Raw genomic sequence first — 18,149 nt, forward strand, 5'->3', positions numbered from 1 at the left:
TAAGCAACAATAGACCCTCCCTGCATTACATCCACTGGAACAATCTCTGGCTGTTGTTTTCCAACACATACAACCAGGCAATATTTACATATTTACAGATATGTTTTATGGCACAAACTTACAAATATATCTTGTATTGGTGCTTTTTGTGGCCCATGGTTATAAATAAAATATACAGCGTTATAAATGTCATGCCAAAGCTTAAATGTATGTCAAACTGACAAAATATGATTACATATATCGTATTTTTCTTTGCTTCTATTCAACTGCTCTTTTTGAAATACAAGTTTGCTAAGAAATCTTGCAGTTTGAGGTATTACTAAATGATGACCTAAAAAGCAACACAAACTGGCCAGGTATGTTGGCTATTAAGTATAAATAACAACAGCTTATTGCTCTGAAGTCTGAATAAAGGCAGTAATGCCCTGGCTGCCAGACTGTTTCATATCTAACTCCACAACAAAGCAGATTAAGGGGCAGATTTATTAAAGGAGAAGCAAACCCTAAAGTTAAAAAAAAACCTACCACCCTATCCTACATTGATCCCCCTCAGCCTAGCTGCTACCCCCGCAAATGCCCCTAAATCTTTACTTACCCCTTGGTGCAGATTCTGTCCAGCGGAGTTCACTGATGTCAAGTGCTGTATCGACCCATGTGCAGTTGGAACAATTTTCTGTTTCGCGATGTGCATGTGGTGAAACTCACAAAAATTTCTGAAGCGTCAGGATAAGACCCGAAGATTACCGAAGCGGCTTAAGATGGCGCCCGTGAACTTTGCTGGAGAGAATCTGCACAGAGGGGTAAATAAAAAGACTTAGGGGCATTTGCTCGGGGTAGCAGCTAGGCTGGGGGGGAGGAGAGAGGGGGTCTATGTAGGGTAGGGGGCAGGGTTTTTTTAACTTTAGGGTTTGCTTCTCCTTTAAGGGTTGAATTGTAAATTTGAATTACTGAAATTTTTTTTAGTCAAAACTCTCAAATTCGAATTGAGAATAATCCAAATTCGAAAATCGAGATTTATCAAACCTTGACCCTTGGAACAATTCGAATTTGACTATTTGCCACCTAAAACCTGCCAAGTTCATGAATAATTTCTCTACATATACATTTTTTTCTGAATTCTATTTTTTGTGTGTAATACAAGCTGTATGTAGATCAAACTATTCATTTATTATTTTTAGGAAAAACAATAGTGTAACTCTTCATATATCAGCTTACCTGTAATAAAACTAAAAGTAGTTGTTCCTCTGTGAACACTTACAAATATACATTATGGGGCCGATTCATCAAGCTCGAGTGAAGGATTCGAAGTAAAAAAACTTCGAATTTCGAAGTATTTTTTGGGCTACTTCGACCATCGAATGGGCTACTTCGACCTTCGACTACGACTACGACTTCGAATCGAAGGATTCAAATCGTTTGACTATTCGACCATTCGATAGTCGAAGTACTGTCTCTTTAAAAAAAACTTCGACCCCCTAGTTCGGCAGCTAAAAGCTACCGAAGTCAATGTTAGCCTATGGGGAAGGTCCCCATAGGCTTGCCTAAGTTTTTTTGATCGAAGGATATTCCTTCGATCGTTGGATTAAAATCCTTCGAATCGTTCGATTCGAAGGATTTAATCGTTCGATCGTAGGAATAATCCTTCGATCGTACGATCAAATTTTCTGCCCTAAATCCTTCGACTTCGATATTCGAAGTCGAAGGATTTCAATTCCTAGTCGAATATCGAGGGTTAATTAACCCTCGATATTCGACCCTTGATGAATCGGCCGATTCATCAAGCTCGAGTGAAGGATTCGAAGTAAAAAAACTTTGAATTTCGAAGTATTTTTTGGGCTACTTCGACCATCGAATGGGCTACTTCGACCTTCGACTACGACTTCGAATCGAAGGATTCAAACTAAAAATCGTTTGACTATTCGACCATTCGATAGTCGAAGTACTGTCTCTTTAAAAAAAACTTCGACCCCCTAGTTCGGCAGCTAAAAGCTTCCGAAGTCAATGTTAGCCTATGGGGAAGGTCCCCATAGGCTTGCCTAAGTTTTTTTGATCGAAGGATATTCCTTCGATCGTTGGATTAAAATCCTTCGAATCGTTCGATTCGAAGGATTTAATCGTTCGATCGTAGGAATAATCCTTCGATCGTACGATCGAATTTTCTGCCCTAAATCCTTCGACTTCGATATTCGAAGTCGAAGGATTTCAATTCCTAGTCGAATATCGAGGGTTAATTAACCCTCGATATTCAACCCTTGATGAATCGGCCCCTTAATGTTAAACAGATAAGATATGGTAATGTTAACTTTTAAAAAGTGGGAAAAAATTATTTATGTCTACCACAGGAAGAGGAAGCCGCTCTCAATCTGGTTAGAGTAATGTGCACACCAAAATATTTTCACTCTAACCACACAAGAAATCACATTGGTGCAATTGCTACAGGAAACCAAAAGATCCACTACTCCAAATCTATATAATGTTTAAATGCCTTGCAACCTGCACACTGCTCCCCTCTCAGCACAAAGACAGGACCAGCATCTGTGACCAGTAAGAGCCTTTATATCTTATATGTATTTCTTACATTGTCTTTTTTTGTTTTTACGAATGACAGTTCTATGTTGGTATTTTGTATATCAAAATGGAGTTGAAGAGGAAATAGGGAGAATTTTGTTGACACTTATAAACTAAGGTCTCAGAAGGGTCTGTGGTTTTTGTTGCAATTACCTTCCATTAATTATTCATCAACCATTAAAAAAAAAAGCCTACTACAGAGCTCCATTGCAAACACAAGTCCAAAGTGCAAAATGCAACACATGCAATTGTTCTTTTTTGTTTTTAAACCCGCCATGCCACAACTGTTACATTGGATTAACTAATGAGCATGCAAATTAGCATATGACAAAAACACTGTTACTGTGCAGATTATTCGGTGCAAGTCAGTTGATTTTGTAGATATTCAAAGGGAGTCCTAAAATTAACCTCCTCAAGGCTAGGGTTAATTCCAGGGCTCCTTTTGTTCATGCCTCCTACATGCTGCACCTACAGAAAAACAGATTAAATCAGTCTTCCAGAGTAGCAGGTACCTTTGTCAACAATATTTTCATACTTTTGAGTTTTACACTAGTGTTTGTGTTCTTGGGCCATAATAAGTCATGAAAAGTAACATTAGCTACGCTAAATGTCAAAACTGAAAATTTTACAATGACTACACATGAGAAGGTGGTTTTGCAACATTTTTACCTATTGATGCTCCATAATGTAGGAGCAATATAGCTATGTTTTCTTTTTCGGTTGCTTTATGTTTTATTATGATTCACTTATTGCGCAAGTAGATTTCTACCCTCAATTATAAGATGTTATGGCTTTCAGAAAAGCCCCTACCTACTACCCTAGGTAGTCCCCCTCCCTGCTTCCCCCCCCCAGCATAGATACTTCTGAAATAGCCCCTAAGAGTTTGCTCATGTTTTGGTACAGAGTAAGTGCAGCGGAGCTCATGGGCGCCACCTTCCTGATCTCCAGTCTTCTTCTGTAAGGGAGCGCCGTATTGGTGCATGCGCAGTTGGAGCAGTCTTCCAGTTCATAGCAACTGTGCATGTGCCAAAAGTGCTGGAAATTGCCAAAAGGAAGGAAGAGGATCCGGAAAGGAGACGCTCGTGAACTCTGCTTCACTTACTCTGCACCGATATGTGGGCAAACTCTTAGGAGCAATTTCAGGAGTAACAAACTATGCGGTGGGAAAGCAGGGAGGGGGGACTACCTAGGGTAGTAGGTAGGGGCTTTTCTTATTGGGGGGGTTTATTTCTCCTTTAACAAACATCACCTACCCTAAAACCAAATGCAGGATAATTAGAAAAAGGTCTCAAAAAGAAAGAAAAGCCTCATAAAAAGGGATTTGTTTCTACTCGCAAATGGATCCTTTTCATGATGAGTCCCATCATGGCAGCAGAACCTGCTCGTTTTCTTTTTGGTTGTCATCTTGTCTCCTAAAAAGAAAGGGAAGAATGCATTAATCCATCTGTTACCTGTGATGCCTAGGGACATACAGAGAAAAAAAAAAAAGAATAAAAATAAAACTGCAGCCTCACAGTCAATCTGTTTTTTCTTAAATTGCTGTGGCAAGTGACTCTAATAACAAGACAGATTATGAACAGATTATGAAACATACATGGTTTGTTTTACTGTATTAACATTTCCCTAGTAGATGGTGAGAAAGTGTGGTAGATTTCTACTTAAAATCAGGAACTAGTATTTCACTAAATGGAAATTAAAGATGAAGTTCGCAAATTGTCTTAGCAAGCCACCCTATTATAAGATTGTATTTTAAGGTGAAAACCTCTTTAATCCATTTTAATTCTCACCAGTACATCTAAACTCATAATATACATAAAATAAACCTGCAGTGACTAAATATTACACCTATCAGAGCTTCTCCTACTGGATTTATCACCCCTTCAGTAAAATGAAATGGACTAAAATTGAATGCACACATTAAAATCACTGCATAACAGGTTGTTCTTCATTAACTAGACATAAAAAGAGAACATAAAATAGGAATATGCATTGGTTTCCCTTTGCCTTAAACCTGACAATGTTCTCAGTGACTGTAAAATGAGCTTTTGTTATGTAGGAACAACCATATACATGTTTATGTGACCTCCCGTGAGTCTTCTATTCTATTCTATTCTGCATTGACACTGACCACTGACTAATTTAAACGTTTCCCTCCCGTAAATCGACGGCGGGACACAACTTTGGAAAACAAAGTGCTCTGAGTGCCATCCTGCGATTTACATTCTTGCCGGCGGGAAGGCAGTTCGGGAAGATCAGTCGCCCCGAAGAAAAGGAGATTTGTCACCGGGTGACTAATCTCCCCGAATCTGACCGTGTGTCTCTGCCTTAAAACATACATGGCAAAATCATGGATCATTTATCTGAAGACTTCTCCTATTTACTTTGTTATCTCTTAACCAGAGATTACTTTACCTAACATTACAGCTCCTGCTCTCTACAATGATAAGCTAACATGCAAAGTACTTTTAATAGGGAGCCTGGTATGGCAAATAAATCTAGTGACATAAACAAGATTATATAGTTTGGTTGCTTGCAAATGATGAGTCACTTGATGTGAAATTTAGCTTGTTAGCTTACAGGGGGTGTAACCAATTTTTACATGGAACACACTAGATTTGCTGAAAAGTTGAAAAGACATAATCAAGTTCCACTGCCTGAATTAAAATTTTGGGAAAGATATAGGACAGCTCAGTAATTCAGATGCAGACTCTACACTCTTACAATTGTGCAACATTTAATTGATACATTTCTCAGCAGTATCTGGAGTATTAGTAACTATTGTATCAATTCTAACAGTTGCCTTTAATGAAACTCAGTGATTCTGCTCAGCAGGGACAAAGATAAGAAATGTATCAACTAAATGTATTAATTGAGAAGAGTTTACAGGGTCGACGACCCCCCCCCTCCCAGAGCTGCTTTAGAAGGTGAAAAAAACGTTGAAATTCGACCCTCGAATTGAAATCCTTCAACTTCGAATATCGAAGTTGAAGGATTTTTAGCGTATTCCAATACAATTAAATTGTTTGAATCAAACAATTCTAACGATTTTTAGCGATAGAGCTAAGGATTTCTATTCGATCAAAAAAAACGTTGAAAAGTGCTGTGGAAGGTCCCCATAGGCTAACATTGCACTTTGGTAGCTTTAATTTGGCGAAGTATGAAGTCGATGGTTTTTTTTTAAAGAGACAGTACTTCAATTATCGAATGGTCGAATATTCGAACGATTTTTACTTTGAATTGAAGTCGAAGTAAATCCGAAGTTGCAGTATCCTATTCGATGGTCGAAGTATCCAAAAAATTACTTCGAAATTCGAACTTTTTTAAATTCGAAAATTCACTCGAGCTCAGTAAGTCTGCCCCATAGAAAATAGAAAGTAAATGCAAAATGTCATTAATTCTGGTGATCTATTGGAAAACAACTAGTTGTTTGAAGGTGAACAACCCCTTTAATGAAATTAAAATAACATTTGAAAGGAAGCTATAAAATGCCAACTTCCCTTTATATGTTGTCCTTGTTACTGTGAAACCTTTACTTGTTTTTTTTCCCAATGGCTGACTTCACTGTTAATGTCTATTTTCCCCCCACAGATACCATTTTTTATAGCACCATGGATTCTGCTTGGACTAATGTTTCCGCCAGCAATGGAAGCAGCTGTGAGGTAGACAGTAATCAGACAATTGCACAAATCATGTTTACTGTGTATTATTCTATAGTATTAATCATTGGATCCTGTGGAAACATTCTTGCTCTTCATCTTACATTCAAGAGAGGGAAAAAAGTGAACTCAACAGACATCTATCTGATTAACCTGGCTGTGTCTGACGCCCTGTTTACACTTACCCTGCCTGGCAGAATTACTTATTACATCCTCAATTTCCACTGGCCATTTGGGGACAGCTTATGCAGGATAACTGCCTTCATATTTTATACCAACACATACGTTGGGATTTACTTCATGACTTGTGTGAGTGTTGATCGTTATATTGCTGTGGTACACGCACTCCGGTTTAGCAAAGTCAGAAAAACACGCTATGTTAAATACATATGTATTCTGGTTTGGTGTATTGTGGTCCTCCAAACAATGCCACTGCTGTTTAGACCAATGACAAAGAAAAATAAAAATAAAGTTACATGCATGGAATATTTCAACTTTGAAAATGTCAGTCACCTGCCAGTTCTTCTCTTGCTAGATTGTATCTTCGGCTATGGGACACCATTTGGCATCATTCTCTTCTGCTATATGTGCATTAGCAGGAGACTGCGTGAAGCTGCAAAAAACAACCGTTTAGCAGACAAGAATGGGCAATATAAAAGAGCATTCAATGTAATCATGATAGTACTGATTGCAATTGTTCTGTGCTTTACTCCATACCATGTAAACATCATTCAATTCATAGTTAGAAGACTCATTCACCAACCATCTTGCTTGGATAATAAAGCTTTCAAGATGTCTCTTCAGATCACTGTCGCACTTATGAACATGAATTGTTGTATAGATCCCATTATTTACTTTTTTGCATTTAAAGGATACAAGAGAAAATTTTTAGGCTTATTTAAAATATATGTCTCAGGTCAATCCGTGTCTAAGACATATTCAGAAAACAACAGCACTAGTCAAAATCAAGGTGGCACCGTCTTAGTAGAGCTGTAGTGCTATACGGAACCAAGTACATGTTCAGAACAAGCTAATGTAGAGTATACAGCTCACAAAGTGATAGAAGTATGTTCATGCAAATACCAAATCACTATAAAGTAAAAGAATTCAAAGTAACTTATTAAAACTACTTCTGTGACATTAGAAAGCTTTGAAATGGGTACTCATCTATATACATTACCCCTAAGGGCCTTGGTGGACAGGGAGATTTGTCAACCCGCAATAAATGCATGATTAAGAGCGGCAAATGCCAAAAATGCTTCTCCACCGACTATAATTGAAATTGCAGACGGTAACACCTGCAGGTCGCTTTGTTCTTCTGAAGGTGCCTCACGAGAAAGACTTATTCTTAATGTGCTATTAATGTCTGAAGGGTTGGGTGCTGTTGTGATCTCTAGTGCTTGCATGACTCATTATATAGCTATGACTCAACTATAAAATCCATGCCTCTGCCAAGTTGAGTTATAAAATTAATGATAAATGATTTTTTTTGTTTATAGATAATGATCACTGCAATAAACAACTTTTGCTTTCTGATGTATAATTTTTTTCACTTATTGTTTCCTGTGCTTTTTAAGGAAATCAGTGTGAGGCTTGACCTCATTAGCAATCATATGTGTATTCATTTAAAAATAGCTCGTTGAAAAGCTCCACTCGTACGCTCAGCCTAAACTAGCTATAGCTTGATTAAAATGATCACAAAGCTTGGCTTTTGCTTCTATAAATAAAGCACACATTAGAGGCACATTTATCAAGGGTCGAGATTTTAAAACTCCCATAAACCCCCATAAATTCGAAATTCAAAATGTAATATTAAAATCACATTTTTTCTAATTGAAATGACCCAAAAACTCAAATCGAATTCAATTCGAATTAGATAAAATCAAATCGAATTCGATTCAAATTAGAAAAACCCAATTCGAGTTATAAACATTTTTCTCTGAGAAAAACTCGAATGTCAGGAAGGCTGCAAATATCTCCAAATTGATCCCTGGACCTCTCCCATCAGCCTATACAGTAATTTGGCAGGTTTTAGGTGGCAAATAGTTTAATTAGAGTTCTTAAAGGGCCAGAGTATGATAAATCTCGCAATTCAAATTAAAAGTCTAATCGAGTTTGGATAATTCAAAATTCGAATTTGAGAGTTTTCACAAAAAAATTTTTGACAATTTGAATTTGAATATTCACTTCGACCCTTAATAAATGCTGATTGGGCCACTTGTTTTGTATTTGTATTTTTTTTTTTTATTTCAATAATTTTTATTGAGGAAATCGTGCATAATAACAAATCCGTCAGCATTGTTACAGTCATCACATAGACACAGGCAGCATTGAAAACATCTCTGACACTAACAGTGAAGTGGCTAAATCCAATTGTAACTACAAGCATAGTATATGACATTAAAGCTGAACATGTGTCAAGTCCAAATAATACAAGGAATAGACATTACACGTTTCCCTTTTATACACATAATTCAAAAGGAAAAAGAAGAACTGTAAAGTACAGAACAGAAGAAAAGAGAAGGAAGCAGAAAAAAAAAAGGGGGGATACTAGTGAAGAAAAAGAAAGGATAAAATAAAAAATAAATAAAGAAAATAAAATAAAGCTAAATTCCACTGCCTTATCAACCTGGGCCGTTGTAAGCAAAGACTAATTTTCCATTATCCGCCCTCCGAAAATCATGGCGACCCGTCCTCAATAGGCTAGTGCTGACCGATTAAACCCGGTTGGGTAGCGGTAGGCGATCCAGGGGTCCCAAACCTTCGCGAATTGTTCCTGTTTGTCTAAAGCTATACACGTCAACTTTTCCATAATAAATACTCCATCTATCCTGGTTTTCACATCAGAAAAAGCCAAGGTCGGAGTCAGCCAGGCTTTTGCTATCACCTGCTTTGTTGCCGTGAAAAAATGTGTAATTAAGGAGTAGTGTGCCCGAGAGATAGCATCAATTTTCTTATGTTAGAGAGCATCCTCAGGCCGTTTGGGTAGATTCACTTGCAAGACGGAATAGATCAGGTGATATACCCGAATCCATAGGCGTCGTGCCCTAGTACAATGCCAAAATATATGAGCCATCGTTCCTGCCTCGGAACAACCTCTAAAACAATTAGGGCTGGTTTGGGGATTCCATTTAGCTATGCGACTCGGAACTAAGTACCATCTGCTAATAACTTTGTATTTGTATTTTTTAATGGTAATACATCTCTCAGTCTCCCAAAAAGGAGACAGTTGTGTAATGTTAAAGGGGTTGTTCATCTTAAGCTTATCTTTTAGTATGCTGTAGAGAATGATATTCTGAGACAATTTGCAATTCATTTATATTTTGTATTATTTGTGTTATTGTGTTGTTTAGCTTTTTATTGAACAGCTATATTTCAGCAATCTGTTTACTATGGTCCAAATTACCCTAGCAACCATGCACTGATTTGAATAGGAGAAGGAATATATAAAAGTAAATATATATATGTATTAACAAGTAGCAATAACAATATACAGTATTTGTAGTCATACAGAGCATTTGTTTTGACCCCCATTTGAAAGCTGGAAAGAGTCAGAAAAAAAAGGCAAATAATTGAAGAACTATAAAATAATAAATAATGAAGACCAATTGAAAAGTTGCTTAGAACTGTCTATTCTACAGCATACTAATAGTTACCTCAAAGGTGAATAACTTGTTCACTTTGTTTGGTACCCCAGACCAAAACTGGATAAAGGTTTAACTTGACTAGTTTTATGAAAGATACTAGTGAATCATCCATAAACATATATTTAGACAATATGAAATAAGTAAATATGGGTATCATGAAAGTTAAAAAAAACTTGTCAAAGTATTGAAAATGAATGTTAGCACAGGAGGACTAAAAATCAGTTGTCATACTAATCTAGATTGTTTGCATTAATCCCCTTCAGCAAAGTGAATTTTCCTACGACCAATTTATAATGCAGCTAAAAAGAACTGCAATTAACATGCTATGAAGAATTATATACTAATATTTGTGCCAGGAAAAAAAGTGTACAGGGGATTAAATACCCTGTAACTAATGCAGCTTTGCATAAGGCAAGACAAGCGCTCATCTGAAACAGAATTGTAAGTACATCCAATGAAAACGTGCACATAAACTCTACCACCAGCCAAACAATGAAACATGTATGACACAATACTACTTCCTTGTGACAAATTTTAAAAACACACTGAACTAGATTTAAGGAAATTCAAAGTAAAAAATAAATTGATGTAAACTTACATAGACTGAGCACACAGCCGGTTAGGGTTGCTGCATTAAGCGCTAAAAGCTCAGCATTAGTATTCAAAAACTGCTAATATCAATTTGTGTTTTGAATTTTCAGTGTAGAGTTATTGCTCTCTTCTCCTCTAATTTTCAAAGAGGAATTACAGACATATCTTAAAAATTAAGTCAAGACTAAGCTGTTGTTTTAAGATGGCTGTACATCATACATACTACATATAAAAGGACTGGTATCACTGGGGTTAAAATTCTTGGAAAACGTCTTTCTTGCTGTATGAATAAACCTCTCATATTCAGTCTGAGACATCATTGAGCATTGAGAAGCTTTTGAAGTTTGCATTGGGAAACATATTCATTATCATACTATAGAAAAAAGACCCTTTTTGTCAAGAAATGAAACTTGCATGAGAGTGATAGGGCTGTTTGTAAAAATGTGTTGGGAAGTACATTTTACAAAGTAGTTGCGGGATGATGTATATTGGTGAGCATAATTAGCCGTATGTATATGTGTGTGTCTGTCTTGGTTTTATGGGAATAGTAATAAGACATGATCTTTGAAAAGTCTAAAACTGATTTAAATATAAATAAGTATATGCATATTTTAATTATATATTTGAACAGCTGGTCTAACAGTTTGTGGAAATATAATTCTGATGACTAAAAACTGCAAATACAATCATAATGACACATATATATTAGTGAAATCATAGAAGAAAAGCATCAATCTGGGATTACTGGTAAGCGTCAGGAATCACTGGATGGCGCCTTGCAAATTGCCACCCCCCCCAGTGATATTACCTTTCTTTGTACTTAAAAATTATACTTGAGATATAACTTTCTGCATTGCCCTTGTAAGCAAGACAAAGCAAAGCAACAGCTTTATGGTTTAATGGAAAGGTTAGCATTTAGAGTGGTAGAAAAACATGTATGTAAGAGTTATGTCTGGAACAAAGTGCAGGGAGCGGTAGTTCTTTTTTGTGGTGAGAACCGTTATATACAAAAAAATTCTTAAGCTTAACTCCATCCAATGCTATAAAAAAGGAAGTATATCTTGGCAGTTATCTACTGGCAGCTAAGGGTGGTCAACAAGCAGGATTTTGTGAGGTTTTTAGCCGTTCATGATTAGGATTAGCAGTTTGTGGTTCAAGCTTGTCTTTTATCACTTTGTGCTACTTACACTTCATCTCAATAAAGCAGACGTTAATATTAACAAGCATTTAAAGAAACAAAATAACAATCATTTCAGAAACAAAATGGCTGTGCTTTAGTCAGCCCTTAAAGGAAAGCTTTTTTTCATAATAATATATTTTTTTAGTAGTATGTGCCATTGGGTACAATAGAAATTGCCATTTTAAGAAATAAGAACCGCCCCCTGGGATCCTACAATTCACGGTGCACACAAACAAACCATACATGTTAGGAGCCAATAAACAGACAACGTTCTGCCTTTTGCTTCCACACTTTTTCCTGTTACAGTTAGAGTTTAAAGGAGAAACAAACCCATACCCCCTACCCTGTGTAGACCCCCCCACAGCCTAACTACCCCCCGGGCAAATGCCCCTTATTTTTTACTTACCCCTCTGTGTAGATCTGGCCTCAGGAGTTCACAGACGCCATCTTATTTTTTTGGTCTTCTTCGGAATTCCATGACCGAAAATTTACTCCAACTGAGCCTGCGCCAAAACTCCGCTCAGATTCCAAAGAAGACCGAAAAAAGAAGATGTTATCCGTATTTCTGTGATTTCTCTAGATTTCTCTAGAGTAACAACAGAAAAAAATTTTTGAAGATGAATTCTTCATATTATCATCATTAGCCATAATAAGCAATTCTGGTGAATACAAGGAAGAGTAGTTCCAGTTTATGGCCAGAAGAGGTCCTGCATACGATTTGTAATTCCCTGATTGCTTTAAATAACATGTGGGCACACACTGTTACAGAAAAGTTTTTAACAAAAAAGAAAAACGTAAAATTGAGCATAAATCAATTACTATCCATTTGCAAGAGGTCTATTATCCGTACAGAGAAATGAAAGGTTATGACCAAAGATGATGTTTTCAGATAAAATGAATTGTAGAGGTAAATTGTATCATATACATTTCCAAACCTATTTTGCAAATATGTTGGTTTTTTTACACACTGATTACTGCAATAGTTATTTCCTACTTTTCACCTATACCTTTTCAATTAGCTAATATGTAATATGTTGCCTAAATGTTTGCAACTGTATATTGCTGGGCAAACATTTCACAGTAACACAGGTATAGCTACCCTGCAAATATTGTAAAGAACAAACACATTTTAGCTAACAGATAGTATGAGAATCAGAAAAATGCTCACAAAATGTGCCTAGGTACAAAGTGGTGTGAAAAACTATTTGCCCCCTTCCTGATTTCTTATTCTTTTGCATGTTTGTCACACTTAAATGTTTCTGCTCATCAAAAACCGTTAACTATTAGTCAAAGATAACATAATTGAACACAAAATGCAGTTTTTAAATGAAGGTTTACATTATTAAGGGAGAAAAAAAACTCCAAATCTACATGGGCCTGTGTGAAAAAGTGATTGCCCCCCTTGTTAAAAAATAACTTAACTGTGGTTTATCACACCTGAGTTCAATTTCAAAGGTTATAAAGCCATTTCTAGAGCTTTGGGACTCCAGCGAACCACAGTGAGAGCCATTATCCACAAATGGCAAAAACATGGAACAGTGGTGAACCTTCCCAGGAGTGGCCGGCCGACCAAAATTACCCCAAGAGCGCAGAGACAACTCATCCGAGAGGCCACAAAAGACCCCAGGACAACATCTAAAGAACTGCAGGCCTCACTTGCCTCAATTAGGGTCAGTGTTCATGACTCCACCATAAGAAAGAGACTGGACAAAGACGGCCTGCATGGCAGATTTCCAAGGCGCAAACCACTTTTAAGCAAAAAGAACATTAAGGCTCGTCTCAATTTTGCTAAAAAACATCTCAATGATTGCCAAGACTTTTGGGAAAATACCTTGTGGACCTACGAAACAAAAGTTGAACTTTTTGGAAGGTGCGCGTCCCGTTACATCTGGCGTAAAAGTAACACAGCATTTCAGAAAAAGAACATCATACCAACAGTAAAATATGGTGGTGGTAGTGTGATGGTCTGGGGTTGTTTTGCTGCTTCAGGACCTGGAAGACTTGCTGTGATAGATGGAACCATGAATTCTACTGTCTACCAAAAAATCCTGAAGGAGAATGTCCGGCCATCTGTTCGTCAACTCAAGCTGAAGCGATCTTGGGTGCTGCAGCAGGACAATGACCCAAAACACACCAGCAAATCCACCTCTGAATGGCTGAAGAAAAACAAAATGAAGACTTTGGAGTGGCCTAGTCAAAGTCCTGACCTGAATCCTATTGAGATGTTGTGGCATGACCTTAAAAAGGCGGTTCATGCTAGAAAACCCTCAAATAAAGCTGAATTACAACAATTCTGCAAAGATGAGTGGGCCAAAATTCCTCCAGAGCGCTGTAAAAGACTCGTTGCAAGTTATCGCAAACGCTTGATTGCAGTTATTGCTGCTAAGGGTGGCCCAACCAGTTATTAGGTTCAGGGGGCAATTACTTTTTCACACAGGTTTGGATTTCTTTTCTCCCTAAATAATAAAAACCCTCATTTAAAAACTGCATTTTGTGTTTACTTGTGTTATCTTTGACTAATAGTTAAATGTGTTTGATGATCAGAAACATTTTGTGTGACAAACATGCAAAAGAATAAGAAATCAGGAAGGGGGCAAATAGTTTTTCACACCACTGTAGCTCCTGCTGAACTGATAATGTTTTGCTGATCACAATATTGAAACAATATTGCACCTGGGGTTGGGGATCTTATAAGAAATTTGGCATAAAAGGAGAGCCTCAACCTTGGTTCAGGAGCTGTCATGTATGTTCCATTACCCCCCCCCCCCACACACACACACACACACAAACCAATTATGCTGAATTGGCTATTTTTATAATGAAGTGATACAGAGCTAAGTAAATATATTCAAATATACTATTAACTTTGTGTATATGTTATTACTCACTAGAGATGAATCAGAATGCTTAATCATTGCTTCTTAAAATGTTTATTAATATTATAAAAACGTCCACACCAAAGGCAGCAACTCTATTCCACACATTACTGTTTTACGTGAGGAAATGTGTTCTCCTGAATTGGATGTCCCCCCAGCCCTCTACACTCAAAGACCTAAATAAAGACAACGCTCTCCCTAATACAATTTACCTATGCTACAAGAGGGTGCCCCCAAAAATACAAAGTGGTGTGGCAAAGCTGGGTGGATGCCACAGAACAGTTTTTACCTCCAGATATGCCAGGCCAATAGTCAACAGGGCACATCGAACTTACGCTATATGGGCAATGAATACACGACTGTACTAAAGTCCAAACTAACGGGGAAAATTAAGCAATGGTCTGGGAGGTTAAAAAAGAGGTCAATATTTGAATATACGGAAATTCTAGGTATATACACGTTACTGAATTGAAATGATTGATGAAGCAACCATGAATGTCTTAATGTTCTGTTTATTGTTGTGCTTTTATAAAAATGCAAAATAAAAACCTTTAAAAAAAATATGATAAAAACTTCATTATATTACAGGTATGGGATCTGTTATCCAGAATGCTCAGGACCTTGGTTTTTCTGGAAAAGGGGTCTATCTCTAATATGGATCACTATAAAGTCTAAATAATTTAAGCATCAAATAAACCCAGTAGTGGAGGTGTGGCCTGATAGCACCACTCTGGTCTCTTACCCTGGTTATCACCCTTCTGGCACTTAAATGTAGGTCCAAATCAGCCCACACTGCTGCACACCACCTCCAACTACCTTCCAATCCTCATGATAAGGAAAAACAAAGGCACTGGGACCTGTCACAAGCTGTCACATTGGATCAAGTGGACGGTGGCGCACTCCCTGCTATGGCATCTAACACTAAAGAACAGCCTGTTAACCACACACAGTTCCATAAGTTAATCCTGATCACAGCCCAAACTCTCAGTAAGTTTTCCAGATCTAGTCTTGCTTGCTAAATTCACATATTTGTTTTGTCAATTGCCCATTACTATACCCTCACAGTTTTTCTGTAAAGTTATTACTTGATTATACTGGGTAGCTTCTAACCGAGACCCTCCCTAGCCACACTATAATATCCAATAAACACTGGTGGTCTTGCCACACCTAACCTTTGCCTACTGTATACCACCTGACAACCAGTCACAGTATGGTGAGCCTCCAATGCAGGGCGGAAAAAATATGCTGTACAGAAAACCTAGAGCTTGCAAAGATGCAACTCCCCTAATGATCTCTACTGTCCAATTACATATACTAAAATATGCAAGATCACTTCCCAAAGGCAGTAATTCTCTAGAGGTGCACCCCTCTAAATGGTTCAGGGTTCTGACTCCATGTCCCCCTCCCTCCTTCCCATCAGTGCTAACAAGGAAAAAATACATACCTCTTATAACACTCCAAACATAGATGTGATTGGGATGTTAAGAGGTTTATTTTGTTCAGGGTTTGTTACAGTCAACAGAACAGGCCTTCAGCTCTATATGATACCTGAGCCTAGAAATATTTGCATATCACTCTCTGTTTTCCTTGCTGCCGAAGAGTTCTTGTTGTTGTTACATGTATAATAATGATACATAAGCAATAAACTTAATTGTTAAGAACAAAAAATAAATATATCTAATAAGAGATAGAGGACAAGGTACTGTTTTAAAATTACAGAGAAAAAGGAAATGATTTTGAAAAAATTTAATTATCTAATGTTTGTGAAGATTCTCAATTATCCAGGTCGTTGTATATCTGTAGTAATAAGAAGATGTTTCACCAGTCATCCGACTTTCTCAATTCAGAATGAGTTAATTATAGAATTAATTATTTAATTAAAATCCATAGGAGATGGTCTTCCCATTATGCAGAGCTTTCTGGATAATATGTTTATATATAATGGATCTCATACGTATACCTGCCATAGGCTATTATCCCCTATATATACTGTATAACAGGATGTCACTGAGGACTTCTGTGACCCCATTTAAGTTTGAGGCTTTAAGTTGAAATGTTGTTAAAAATCCAAGAAAAGATGACCAACATCTTTTTAAAATACATTATAAATTGTAATACACACTTCCTTCAGCTCTGTTATAAATTATAAATCCTCCTAACTCTGTTTATACTTTTTAAGCCCATTTATGTTTTTTCTGTTTTACATGGCTGTCAACTTCGCAGAGTGCTCAGTGGAACATACATCACTTGCATGCGCACTACTTGTAATGGGCCCGAAGGCACAGTAATAGTGTAGACCAAAGAGGAGACCAGACCAGGTTCGAGGTACAAGAGGGTTTATCCAAAGAATCGTCAAAATACAGGCAAATAGGTCAGACCAGGCAGAAGACAAGCAGAATCGAAAAACAGGCAGAAATCGGTACACAAGAATCAATATAGAAGATAACACCCAGGAACTCTGTAGCAGGAACCTATAGTTGGGCAAGGACTGGAAGGGGAAGTGCGTTTAAGTAGTCCCTGGGTTGGCGCCAATTTTGACGCGCTTGCGTCAGACGCCAGCGTCCTCACGCTGGCGTCTCGACGCCGGCGCCCGATTCTGACGCCGGCGTCCGTTCCGTCGCCGACGACCAATCCTGGAGTGGGAAAAAGGTGAGGTCATAGACCTGTGCCCAGCAGGAGCCATGTGGTGAGGCAGGCAGTCGCCATCTTGGACGCCATCTTGAGAACATGAGATAGATTCCATTACACTACTACTCCTGAATCCAAAGAAACTGTGATGTGCATGCAGCTGACATCACTAAAATGTTCTGCACATACACACACTAGAAGAAGAAGAAGTCGGGGGGAATGTGTTGGAGTGATAGGCGACCAGGAGACAAATCATTCTGAACAATAACAAATCTTCCTGAAAAAAATCGGGGGGGTTGACAGATCTGTTATCTCTGTATGCGGTGATGCTAAATGTTGACATTATTTTTATAGAGCATCACAATCATAAGTTTCCTTTCTTGCTTTATCAAGTTAAAGCAGCATCTGTAGGTTCAAGGTGACAAGCTCAAGGACTTCAAATGACTATAAAATCCATATTTAGAGCCATTGTTTTAAACTGTCTAAACTGTCTCGACCCCCAGGCAGCATTTGGGGTCATCTACTTTCTTCCAGATCTAGGATTCTAGCTTAAACTTGTCAAACATTAAAAGATCTGCATGTTTGGCAAGGTTGCAATGCGTGTGGATCTGTTACCAATATACTCACCTTGAAATGGGCAATATTGGATGGATAGTTGGGCCCAATGATTGGATCACATGAGGGAGATACATGCTGTCGGGGCAAGGGCTGCATCAAAGCAATGTGGTCTTCTCTCTGATGGGATCAAATGGTGAAGCTTGTCAGAGGGCCCCATACACAGGCCAATAAGCTGCTAACAATGTCGGACTGGGACACCAGGGGCCCACCAAAAAATCTTAGACCAGGGGCCCACTCTCAGTACTATTTTTTTTCCTCTCCTCACTCAACCTCTATTCTCCTAGTCTCTTTTCTTTTCATACTATAATCTATTATTCCATCTATTTGTCCTCTTTGTTCTCATATAAAAAGGGAATGGCCATGAAATAGGCCAAATGTTTAGCAG

At 37.8% G+C, this 18,149-nt stretch overlaps 1 protein-coding gene across 1 annotated transcript; it reads left to right on the forward strand.

Annotated features, from left to right (window-relative positions):
* Positions 1–2,308: 2,308 nt before the first annotated feature.
* LOC108709749 (G-protein coupled receptor 183) lies at positions 2,309–7,764 on the forward strand. The gene is made up of 2 exons (XM_041584262.1): positions 2,309–2,544; positions 6,157–7,764. The coding sequence occupies exon 2, from the start codon at positions 6,177–6,179 to the stop codon at positions 7,218–7,220; it is 1,044 nt and encodes a 347-aa protein (XP_041440196.1). The 5' UTR covers positions 2,309–2,544; positions 6,157–6,176; the 3' UTR covers positions 7,221–7,764.
* The last annotated feature ends 10,385 nt before the right edge of the window (positions 7,765–18,149 follow it).

The sequence above is a fragment of the Xenopus laevis genome, chromosome 2S (genome assembly GCF_017654675.1).
Source record: "Xenopus laevis strain J_2021 chromosome 2S, Xenopus_laevis_v10.1, whole genome shotgun sequence".
Lineage (NCBI taxonomy): Eukaryota > Metazoa > Chordata > Amphibia > Anura > Pipidae > Xenopus > Xenopus laevis.